The 12500-nt window shown below is 37.1% G+C and overlaps 1 protein-coding gene across 1 annotated transcript in view; it reads right to left on the reverse strand.

Moving 5' to 3' along the window:
• The window catches only part of LOC133542850 (protein diaphanous homolog 3-like), a 359695-nt gene that overhangs the window by 183796 nt on the left and 163399 nt on the right, over positions 1-12500 (reverse strand). The window contains exons 20-21 of the mRNA XM_061887061.1: positions 11748-11780; positions 8122-8217 (exon numbers count right to left, since the gene is read on the reverse strand). Coding sequence (XP_061743045.1) covers positions 8122-8217; positions 11748-11780 — 129 coding nt within the window. The remainder of the gene's footprint in view (positions 1-8121; positions 8218-11747; positions 11781-12500) is intronic.

Raw genomic sequence — 12500 nt, forward strand, 5'->3', positions numbered from 1 at the left:
TGTGTGTGTGTGTGTGTGTGTGTGTGTGTGTGTGTGTGTGTGTGTGTGAATCATCTGTACTTTAACTTTGCACACTCTTGGCATTCTCTCCATGAGCTTCAAGAGGTAGTCACCTGAAATGGTTTTCACCCCACAGGTGTGCTTGAAGACATAATAAGTGTAGATATTATAATAACAAAATGGATATATAATTAATATAATTGAATATCTAAACCTCTTAAAGCCGAAGCTGTTTGTTTTTTTATATATATTTTTCTTTGCTATTTGGGCTTATTGGACCCTAATTATAATAAAAAACTAAGAATCATCTTTTGATATGATGTACTTAGTCCATAAGTACACAAACGTGTACTTCATGTTTAGTGACATGCTTATTCTTATTTTTACACTTTTTTTTCCCAAAATTCCATTGTATGTTACACTCTTCTGCCACCACCAGATGGCAGTATAAGTGTCCACATAAGTGTTCATAAGACCCCAATTCAGTAGTGTTAACAATTTTGGAAAAAAGAGCTAAAATGTGTTGTCCACACGTGGCCACTAAGCCTTTAGAGCAGGGGTCACCAACACGGTGCCCGCGGGCACCAGGTAGCCCGTAAGGACCAGATGAGTCGCCCGATGGCGGTCTGACAGAGAGGGAGGGCACGCTGGAGCCTGGCCCAAGATGGCAGCGAGGAGGCGGGGATAGCGAGCGAGCGGCGAGGCGGGGCGTGCCAGGAGCGACGCCACAAACAAGATCAGGTGTGTGGATCGCGCAGCTGTACACGATTAACGTATCTCCTCACGCTGTATAAAAGGGGAGAGGGAGGAGGGAACGGAGCTGGTGATGGTGCCGAGCGAGAAAAACACATACAACGACCTAGAAAGAGACAAGAAGAGGCGGACTGAAGTACGTGCTGCTGAAAAGCAGACGGCGGAGCAAGCAGCAGAGGGAGACGCAGCAGAAAAGCGACCCGACCGCAGACAAGCTTGAGTGGGAAAATAAAGCAAGTCAAACCTACTCAAAGTCATGTCCTTCCTTGGTGGTCCATGGAACCCGCAAGACGACAGCATGTGTCCGTCAAAGCAGCACTTACCAGTGAGCTGCCTCTATTTTTCAAATTGTATTTATTAACTAGCAAGCTGGTCTCGCTTTGCTCGACATTTTTAATTTTAAGAGAGACAAAACTGAAATAGAATTTGAAAATCCAAGAAAATATTTTAAAGACTGGTCTTCACTTGTTTCAATAAATTCATTTATTATTTTTACTTTGCTTCTTATAACTTTCAGAAAGACAACTTTAGAGAAAAAATACAACCTTAAAAATGATTTTAGGATTTTTAAACACATATACCTTTTTACCTTTTAAATTCTTTCCTCTTCCTTCCTGACAATTTAAATCAACATTCAAGTAGTTTATTTTTTTTTTTTTGTAAAGAATAATTAATATTTTTTGATTTAATTCTTCATTTTAGCTTCTGTTTTTTCGACGAAGAATATTTGTGAAATATTTTTTCAAACTTAGTATGATTAAAATTCAAACAAATTATTCTGGCAAATCTAGAAAATCTGTAGAATCAAATTTAAATCTTATTTCAAAGTGAATTTTAACCTATTTAAAACATGTCATCAAAATTCCAAAATTTATCTTAATCAGGAAAAATTATTAATGATGTTCCATAAATTATTTTTTTAATTTTTTCAAAAAGATTCGAATTAGCTAGTTTTTCTCTTCATTATTTTGGTTGATTTTTTAATTTTAAAGAGTCGAAATTGAAGATAAACTATGTTTCTAAATTTAATTTTTATTTTTTGTGTGTTTTCTCCTATTTTAAACCGTTCAATTAAGTGTTTTTTTTCATCATTTATTCTCTCCAAAAACCTTCCATAAAAGGAAAAAAAATGTATGACAGAATTACAGACAGAAATGCCCCCTTTTTTTTTATAAATATATATATATAGATTTATTTATTAAAGGTAAATTGAGCAAAATGGCTATTTCTGGCAATTTATTTAAGTGTGTATCAAACTGGTAGCCCTTCGCATGAATCAGTACTCAAGAAGTAGCTTTTGATTTCAAAAAGGTTGGTGACCCCTGCTTTAGAGGTTTTACGATATGTGAAAGTTCGACTCCTACCTTGTTTACTTCCGTGACAACCTCCTTAAAGTTGTGTAATCAATCAGAAATATCAAGCAGCTAAAATGCGGCAAGTGTTTTGCATTTTTCCCATCAAGCTTCCTTATGGCTTTAATTTAGATTGTGTATGGCAGGAGTCACCAACCTTTGTGAAACCAAGAGCTACTTCTTGGGTACTGATTAATGCGAAGGGCTACCAGTTTGATACACACTTAAATAAATTGCCAGAAATAGCCAATTAGCTCAATTTACCTTTAATATATATATATATATATATATATATATATATATCCTTTTACGGAAGGTTTTTTGTAGAGAATAGATAATGAAAAAAACACTTAATTGAACGATTTAAAAGAGGAGAAAACACGGAAAAAATGAAAATGTAATTTTGAAACATAGTTTATCTTCAATTTCGACTCTTTAAAATTCAAAATTCAACCGAAAAATATGAAGAGAAAAACTAGCTAATTCGAATCTTTTTGAAAAAAAAAAAATAATAATAATAATAATAATTTATGGAACATCATTAGTATTTTTTCCTAATTTAGATTCATTTTAGAATTTTGATGACATGTTTTAAATAGGTTAAAATGTAATCTGCATTTTGTTAGAATATATAACAAATTGGACCAGGCTATATTTCTAACAAAGACAAATCATTATTTCTTCTAGATTTTCCAGAACAACATTTTAAAAAAGAAATTCAAAGGACTTTGAATTAAGATTTAATTTTGATTCTACAGATTTTCTAGATTTGCCAGAATATTTTTGGGGAATTTTAATCATAATAAGTTTGAAGAAATATTTCACAAATATTCTTTGTCGAAAAAAACAGAAGCTAAAATGAAGAATTAAATTAAAATGTATTCATTATTCTTTACAATAAATACTTGAACATTGATTTAAATTTTCAGGAAAGAAGAGGAAGGAATTTAAAAGGTGAAAAGGTATATGTGTTTAAAAATCCTAAAATCATTTTCAAGGTTGTATTTTTTCTCTAAAATTGTCTTTCTGAAAGTTATAAGAAGCAAAGTATAAATTTAAATGAATTTATTTAAACAAGTGAAGACCAAGTCTTTAAAATATTTTCTTGGATCTTCAAATTTAATTTGAGTTTTGTCTCTCTTAGAATTAAAAATGTCGAGCAAAGCGAGACCTGCTTGCTAGTAAATAAATACAATTTACAAAATAGAGGCAGCTCACTGGTAAGTGCTGCTATTTGAGCTATTTTTAGAACAGGCCAGCGGGCGACTCATCTGGTCCTTACGAGCTACCTGGTGCCCGTGGGCAGCGCGTTTGCCACCGCTTGTGTATGGTATGATTGACATTTTTTTCTTGTATAATTTCCACAACGTTCTGTGACCATCTCTGTTGACATTTTTTGTTGGTTAGATTTTTTTTTTTTTTGCACTATGACTAGGGAAGGTTGTTTGCATAGGGTCTTATAAATTAATGCTGCACAATCAGCACAAAACAAATGTCAATTGACCAGGCGAAACTCGTGTTGATCACTCAATGGAGACAAAAAAGCAGCAAGAAAGTTGTTAAACTTTTAAAATGCATGTGCACCAATTTGCAGACCATAATTTGGACACTGACTTAAAGTAATTGGGTCAAATAGCTTGTCATTGATTGTGGGAATAGTGAAAGATGAGGCTTATGTACTTGTCTTCCAATCTTGCACGGGCTCTTTCCAAGTACCTTAGCTTCCCCAGTGCAAAAACCTGACTACGAGTCCAGGTAACATGATGACAGCCTGCAACCTGATGTGGAACCTCACATATGCAACCTGGGTAATGGCTTCTGGACTCTGATCTCCCAAGGCATGAATCACTTACTCTCCTGTTCCTTCTGCACATACCAGTCCCATCACTTCCCGCTACATGATTCAGCACTATGTATGGGCTGATTACACTCATTTTCTCTTCATTTAGGAACCAAAGGTCAGAGCGCCTCTTGATAATAGCCAATGAGATGCTGAGATCTTCGGGAAAAAAATGGTCAATTTCACTTACTGGCATTTAATTAGTATGTTAAAGGCCTACTGAAACCCACTACTACCAACCACGCATTCTGATAGTTTATATATCAATGATGAAATCTTAACATTGCAACACATGCCAATACGGCCGGTTTAGTTTACTAAAATGCAATTCTAAATTTTGTGCGGAAGTATCATGCTAAAACGTCGTGGTATGATGACGTTTGCGCGTGACATCACGCATTGTAGAGGACATTTTGTTCCAGCACCGTTCCCAGCTATAAGTCGTTCGTTTTCATCGCATAATTCCACAGTATTCTGGACTCCTATGTTGCTGAATCTTTGGCAATTTGTCCAATGAATAATGGAGACGTCAAAGAAGAAAGCCGTAGAAGCGGTGTATTCCAGCCGCCTTTAGCAACACAAACACAACCGGTGTTTCATTGTTTACATTCCCAATAAATGACAGTCAAGCTTTACTATGGAACAGAGAAGTCAAGCGAACATGGTTGGATTGGACCACACACACAAAGTACAGTGAATTATACAGCGATCATTTCGAAAGATCGTGTTTCAAAAAAGTGTCCTTTGCGAAGGGCAGAGATGGGCATTGCCACCACCCGTCGATTGGTGCTGAAGAAAGGTGCGGGGCCGACCTTCAGGTTGTACAGGTACTAACCATATAATCTCACTAAAACACTAGTAACACAATAAGAAGATAAGGGATTTTCCAGAATGATCCTAGTAAATGTGTCTAATAACATCTGAATCGCTACCATTGCTCTTGTCTGTTTTTTTTTTCTTTTTTCTAGTCCTTCACTCTCACTTTCCTCATCCACAAATCTTTCAACCTCGCTCAAATCAATGGGGAAATTGTCACTTTCTCGGTCTGAATCGCTCTCGCTGCTGGTGGCCGTGATTGCAAACAATGTTCAGATGTGAGGAGCCGTGACGTCACGCGCATATCGTCTGCTACTTCCGGTACAGGCCAGGCTTTTTTATTAGCGACCAAAAGTTGTGAACTTTATCGTCGATGTTCTCTACTCAATCCTTTCAGTATGACACATACTGTAAAACGGACCTGCTATCCCCGTTTGAATAAGAAAATCTCATTTCAGTAGGCCTTTAAGTGCCTCTTTATCACTAGGGATGTGTACCATTCACATAGGAATCGATACCAGTACACAACATTACCAATTATAGGTACTTTTGTGTGTGATTATATTATAAATATTGTTTTTTTATAATCCATCTATCGCCTTAAAAAAAAAAGCTGATTATGATGACAGCTGTCCAGTTATCTTGTTTCATTATCTTATTTCTTAGTCTCATTCGCAGGTATGACACTGAGTTGCAATTACAGTTACAATTGCTCTAGATGGCGGAAGCGTACAGTTTATGATGGGTTGGTCAGCTTGGTCTTCGCTGTCTGTTGCGCTCTAAAAAGTGTTCTTCAATACACCAAAACATTATGTGGCGTTGTTGCTGATTGGGTCCATCACGACGACTTCTGTTTTGTTTGATCTGCCATTCTACTGCCCTTTCACGGGCATTTTTTGGAAAACAATTAATGTGAGGAAAATAATCATTTATAAAATATTTGTGTAAATTACGCATTTCACAACTTATATATCTGCGGCTTGTCGTCTGGTGCGGCTTACATGTGGAAAAACATGTTTTCTTTTAAAATTTAGCGGGTGCTACTTATCGGCTATGTAGTCCGACTTAACCTTACCAATTTTAGGGACTTGTGTGTGTGTTGATAATATAAATTTTGTTTTTGACATTTAATACTCTAAGTATTGTACTCATTACGAGCCAGGTGATTGATTCTATTGTCGCAGCCTTAAACGTTTTAATACTGTAAGTATTGTACTTATTACGCGCCAGATGTTTGATTCTATCGTTGCGGCCTAAAACGTGTTAATACTGCAAGTATCGTACTCATTACACACCAGCTGTTTGATTCTGTCGTTGCGCCCTAAAACGTTTTAATACTGTAAGTATTGTACTTATTACACGCTAGACGTTTGATTGTGTCATTGCGGCCTAAAACGCGTTAATACTTTAAGCATTATACTTATTAAGCACCAGCTGTTTGATTATGTCATTGCGCCCTAAAACATGTTAATACTGTAAGGATTGTACTTATTACGCGTCAGACGTTGGATTCTATCGGAGCGGCCTAAAACATGTTAATACGTTAAGTATTGTACTTATCACGCGCCAGCTGTCTGATTATGTTGTTGCGGCCTAAAACGTGTTAATACTCTAAGTAGTGTACTTATAACGCACCAGACGTTTGATTCAATCATCGCGGCCTAAAACCTATTATTACTGTAAGTATTGTACTTATTACACCCCAGCAGTTTGATTCTGTCGTTGCGCCCTAAAACATGTTAATACTGTAAGTATTGTACTTACTACGTGCCAGCTGTTTGATTCTATTGGTGCGGCCTAAAACGTGTTAATACTTTAAGCATTGTACTTACTACGCCCCAAACGTTTGATTCTATTGTTGCGGCCTAAAACGTGTTAATACTGTAAGCATTGTACTTATTATGCGCCTGCTGTTTGATTATGTTGTTGCTCCCTAAAACATGTTAATACTGTAAGTATCGTACTTACTAAGCGCCAGCTGTTTGATTTTATCGTTGCGGCCTAAAACGTGTTAATACTTTAAGCATTGTACTTATTATGCCCCAGACCTTTGATTCTGTCATTGCGCCCTAAAACGTGTCAATACTGTAAGGATTGTACTTATTACACGTCAGACGTTGGATACTATCGGCGCGGCCTAAAACATGTTAACACGTTAAGTATTGTACTTATCACGCGCCGGACGTTTGATTCTGTTGTTGCGCCCTAAAAAGTGTTGATACTTTAAGTATTGGACTTATTACGCCCAGACGTTTGATTCTATTGTTGCGGCATAAAACGTGTTAATACTGTAAGTACTGTACTTATTACAAGCCAGCTGTTTGATTATGTCGTCACGCCCTAAAACATGTTAATACTTTAAGTATCATACTTACTACGCGCCAGCTGTTTGCTTCTATCGTTGCGGCCTAAAACGTGTTAATACTCTAAGTAGTGTACTTGTTACGCACCAGACGTTTGATTCAATCATTGCGGCCTAAAACCTATTTATACTGTAAATATTGTACTTATTACGCCCCAGCTGTTTGATTCTGTCGCGGCGCCCTAAAAAGTGTTAATACTTTAAGTATTGGACTTATTACGCCCCAGACATTTGATTCTATTGTTGCGGCATAAAATGTGTTTATACTTTAAGTACTCTACTTGTTACAAGCCAGCTGTTTGATTCTGTCGTTGCACCCTAAAATGTTTTAATACTGTAAGTATTGTACTTCTTACAGGCCTGACGTTTGATTCTGTCATTGCATTCTAAAACATGTTAATACTGTAAGCATTGTACTTGTTACGCGCCAGCTGTTTGATTTTGTTGTTGCGCCCTAAAACGTTTTTATACTGTAAGTAGTGTACTTATTATGCATCAGACGTTTAATTCTATCAGTGCGGCCTAAAACGTGTTAATACTTTAACTCGTGTACTTATTACGCGCCAGCTGTTTGATTCTGCCGTTGCGCCCTAAAACGTGTTAATACTGTAAGTATTGTACTCATTACGCTCCAGACGTTTGACTCTATCGGTGTGGCCTAAAACGTGTTAATACTGTAAGTATTGTACTTATTACACGCCAGCTGTTTGATTATGTCGTCCATCTTAGTTGTAGTTTTCATTGTAGTTGAAATTGCCATGTGAAATCGCTAATCGGTAGCATGTCAATAGCAAAGCCAATGTTTACTAGCATCCAGCTAGCACATTTTAAGACAAGTGGAGTCATACTTTACGTACGTTGGAGCTTTTTGAGTTTTTTGGAACGGCTTTGTTGGCATTGAAAAGTGCAACATTGTGTTTCTACCTAAATGGCAGACATCATATGCTATACATGTCAACAGAAGAGTAAATAGTAGGAAGACCTTCATGAATACTTACATAGATTCTGTGCTATCTTGGGATCCAGCACCTTCAGCTGTTTAATTCGCTTCTTAATTAATTTCTTATCATCGAGATCCTCCTCTTCTCTTTTTGCTGATGAAAAAAAAAAGGGGAGAATAAGGTGATTATTAGCAAGTGGGAAGGATTGCACATGTGAAGGTTTATTTTACTTCAGATGTATACAAAATAAAAAATTTTACAAGAGGATATTGTTCAAACCCAGGTAATGATCTGGATCCAAAGGCATGTCGTTTCATCAAAAAAATGGTGTTTTTTTTATTTCAACACCAGAAAATAATAATTAAAAGGCTGACAATGATGTATAAACACCAATAAACAAGTAAATGGGTGCAGATACTTATCAGTGCCTTCAGGATTTTCTTTTTTTGGTTCTCTTTCTCTCCAAAAATTCCTAAAACTGACGCAGCATTGTTGGAAAGTTGCAATGTTTTTTTTCCAATAACACTAAATAAAGTTGTGATTAATGTTTAAAGCAATCCTCAACGTCTGAAAGATAAAGATTTCAACAAAAACTGAAAATAAATGTATTGATGTTTTACTCATGTTATATCACACAAACAGAAAATTAGACACTAGATGGCAGTAAAAACACATCCTTACACCTCTTTGTCAAATTACTGTACTGATTGAAATTATAACAATAGTGATAATCAATTATGATAATCAGCTGTCTGCTTGGTTGTTGACAAAATGCAGACATTCTCCGTGTATGTTTCACCCTTGAAAAGTGTTTGTCCGCATTATGTTCCAACACATTCGCGTGAACTGCTGCGAGAAAACTACAGCGCTCATTTCTGTCGTTGGATGAGAGATAAGATATTATCATCACACTTCAACATCTCAAACATGTATATGCTGCTTCTTTGAATAGAAATTTGTTCTTAATAGTCTTACCTTGGATACACGCATGTTAAATGTATAAATACTGTATTTCTTTGAATTGCCCCCGGGTATATAGTATGTGCCTGCCTAGAATTACTGCCAGGTCAAACTCGTTTTGCAAAATAATTAGCATATGCCTAGAATTTCCACAGGGTCAAACTCGTCACGTCATGAGTGACACTTCACCTGTCATCATTTTCAAAATGGAAGAGGCTGATTTCAATCATTTCAAATCCCATAAAGGGAAGAAGATTAAGAGCTATTCAGTAGGATTAAAGCTCCAAGCTATTGAATATGCTAAAAAGAACTGTAAGCAGCTATGTTTTATTAATATACCGTAGCTGCGTGTGTCAAATATGAATCATTAAATGACTCCCGCCTCCTGGTGGTAGAGGGCGCTAGTGATCCTTCTTGCGACTACTCGGCTGCAGAAGAAGTGACAACAAGCAGCAAGAGTGAGCAGCGTGTGTTTATTTTTTCCTCTCGCTTGCACTTTTAACTTGAAGGATTACATATCTAAAATAAAACAGTTTTCTAAACTGGACTTTCAATCGAAGCAGGAGATAATAAAGGAAGATCTCAATCGAGACAGAGAGACTTTTACAACTGAAGAAAGATAAGGAAGACTTCTATAAACAAGTTAAAGATGCTTTTGATCAGAAGGAGCTGCACATGAACTTCATTTATAAGTAAAGGTAAGACCATAATAATGTTTTTTTTAATTAAATATGCTTTTCATGATGGTATCCTTACATCACACTCAAATTTATGCCTAAATTTACCGCATGCCTTTGGTAAGTGCCGGAGTGAGAAGAGGTTTTAAAATAATTAGCGCATACTTGCCTTTACCGCATGCCTTTGGTAAACGGCGGAGTGAGAGGAGGTTTTAAATTAATTAGCGCCCCGGCGGCGATTCAAGGAAATACGGTAGTCATTTTCTATATCGCACAGAGACAAACCCGCGATACATCAAGTATATGGATATATCGCCCAGCCCCAATGTCAAGTGCGTGGCAAAAGCGTTGCTACAAAAAGTAGCACCTACTGCTAATATGTAGCATCATTGGAAAAGTCACCCGCTAGAGAAAGAAGAGCGCTTGAAACTCCGTATGTCAACATCTCAGACAGGTGCCACAACCACAAAATGCCGAAGCCACAATTTCCAGAACAACATCTTATGAAGAAATAGTCAACAACAGAAGTAGATAACATCCCCATGAAACTACCACAAACACTATTTGTTTTCCTATTATGCAGCTCATTTTTATTTTGACACTTATTGAAATATCTTGTGTGACATCATGCACAAAAGTGAACTTTATTTGTTGTAAACTATTGTAATGACGTTCTGTACAAAAAGTGCACTTTAATTAGGGACCGATGTCCCTTTGGGACAGAGAACCTCATTGTATTTCTAAGGTTTTATTATTCTTTATTATTCCGCCGCCTCTTTGAACTGTAAACAAAAAAAAAACTCAAAATTGCGCTCTAGCGCCCCCTAGGAATAAAACACAGACAAAACTGCTCCTGGGAAGAAAAAACAGACAAAACTGCATGTAACTTCCGGTAGGAATGTCGTAGAGACATGAAACAAAAACCTCTATGTAGGTCTGACTTAGTCCTAGATTTCATTTATTGACATCCTTCAGCAAAAATCAACAGGAAGTTGGCAAAAACCCCTTCATAGCAAAAGTTTCCTAAAAAATGTATTTTTTGCCTCTTTGTGCTGTAATTTTGCCCCCTTAAAATGCTTCAAAACTCACCAAACTAGACACACACATCAGAACTGCCGAAAATTGTGATCTAATAAAAAAAAAAAAAACTCTAAATTGCTCTCTTGCGCCCCCTAGGAATAAAACACAGACAAAACTGCTCCTAGGAAGAAAAAACTGCTTGTAACTTCCGGTATGAATGTCGTAGAGACATGAAACAAAAACCTTTATGTAGGTCTCACTTAGACCTTCATTTCATTAATTGACATCCTTTAGCAAAAATCAACAGAAAGTTGGCAATTACCCCTTCAAAACAAAAGTTTTATAAAAACCGGTCACCTTTTGTCAAACATTATCTCCTCTGAGCGCGTTTGTTGTGTCGGCTTCAAACTCGCACAGGAAAGAGATTGAACCCTTCTGATTCAAAGTTGCGCAAAGAGTTTTTCTAACTGCTCCGCTGATGCTGCTGCGCTGCTGCCGTCTCAAGATGGCCGCTTAGAAGCAGGACCACACAATGCAGAGAAGGTAGGTACTGTGCGGGTAAAGATATGTTGACTGGGTGAAAGAAGGAGGCACCAGTTTGACTCCAGGATACAGAGAAGGTAGGAAATGTGCAGGTAAAGATATGTTGTCTGGGTGATGGCAGGAAGCACCAGCGAGTATGGGTGAAAGAAAGAAGCACCAGTGTGACCCCAGGATGCAGGGAAGGTAGGTAAGTCGGTCCCGTCCATCGCTGCTTGCAGCTTTAATTTTGTGTTGTTTTGCTATGTCAGCTTAGTGACATCATGCACAAAAGTGCACTCATAGCTTGTTTTAAAATGTCTCTGACAATCTTGCACTTTCTGTTTTGGAAATGACATGAATGTTTGTGCCACTGCTTAATAACTCTTTAAAAAATACAGTTTCAGTTGTGATTTCCCTCTCTGCATGGATGTTTAAAATGAGCTTACACACACACACGCACACACACACAAAACACTGACACGGTCACACACCGGGTGGACTTACGTGGCTCCTCGCTTGATGTGCTCTCCTCACATTCTTTTGAATGTTTAAGGGCAGCAGATAAACAAAGAAAGAGAAATACAAAGAAAAAAAATTAATTGCCTTTTTTTTCTTTTTTCTTTTTGCAGCGGGACATAGATTAATGACACTGAAATGATAAGCAGTGAGTGGACACATTGAACAAACAAAATGGAGAAAAAGCAACATGTAACTTTTTTCCTACGCTTTGGACCCTGCGGCTTATACGACGACGCGGCTGATTTATGGGTTTTTCTTCGCAAACAGTGTTCATATAACACATGCAAAGACACATAACGTGTGCTACTATTTGTGTTAAAATTTGGAGGAGTTGGCTCACTGCAGGTGCTGCAGTGTCCTACCGTTTCTTGCTTTAAACCGGAAGTAGAACTGTCGTTCGTAACAGTTCTACTCGTATGGATTCTTTGTTCATTACCCCAAGCCAAGTTTATAAGTTTTATTAAGTAATTATATATAAGTATTGTGAAAAGCGTGGTATTGTTTGTGCTTTGCAGTGTCCTTCAACCGGAAGTACAAATGCCGTTCAGTCTTCGAGTCATCGGTAGCGTTTTTACTCGTTTGGATCTTTAATCACTCCAAGCTACGTTTGTAGGTTTTACAATATAACTAAAACAAGTCCTACTCACTAAACCGTCTCATGTGTGATGTCTGTAGCAGTGTGTTCGAGCAAATTTGTTTGCGCTAGTCATTAGCATTTGCTCTATACAAAAACGTTTC

This window comes from Nerophis ophidion, linkage group LG25 (assembly GCF_033978795.1).
Source record: "Nerophis ophidion isolate RoL-2023_Sa linkage group LG25, RoL_Noph_v1.0, whole genome shotgun sequence".
NCBI lineage: Eukaryota > Metazoa > Chordata > Actinopteri > Syngnathiformes > Syngnathidae > Nerophis > Nerophis ophidion.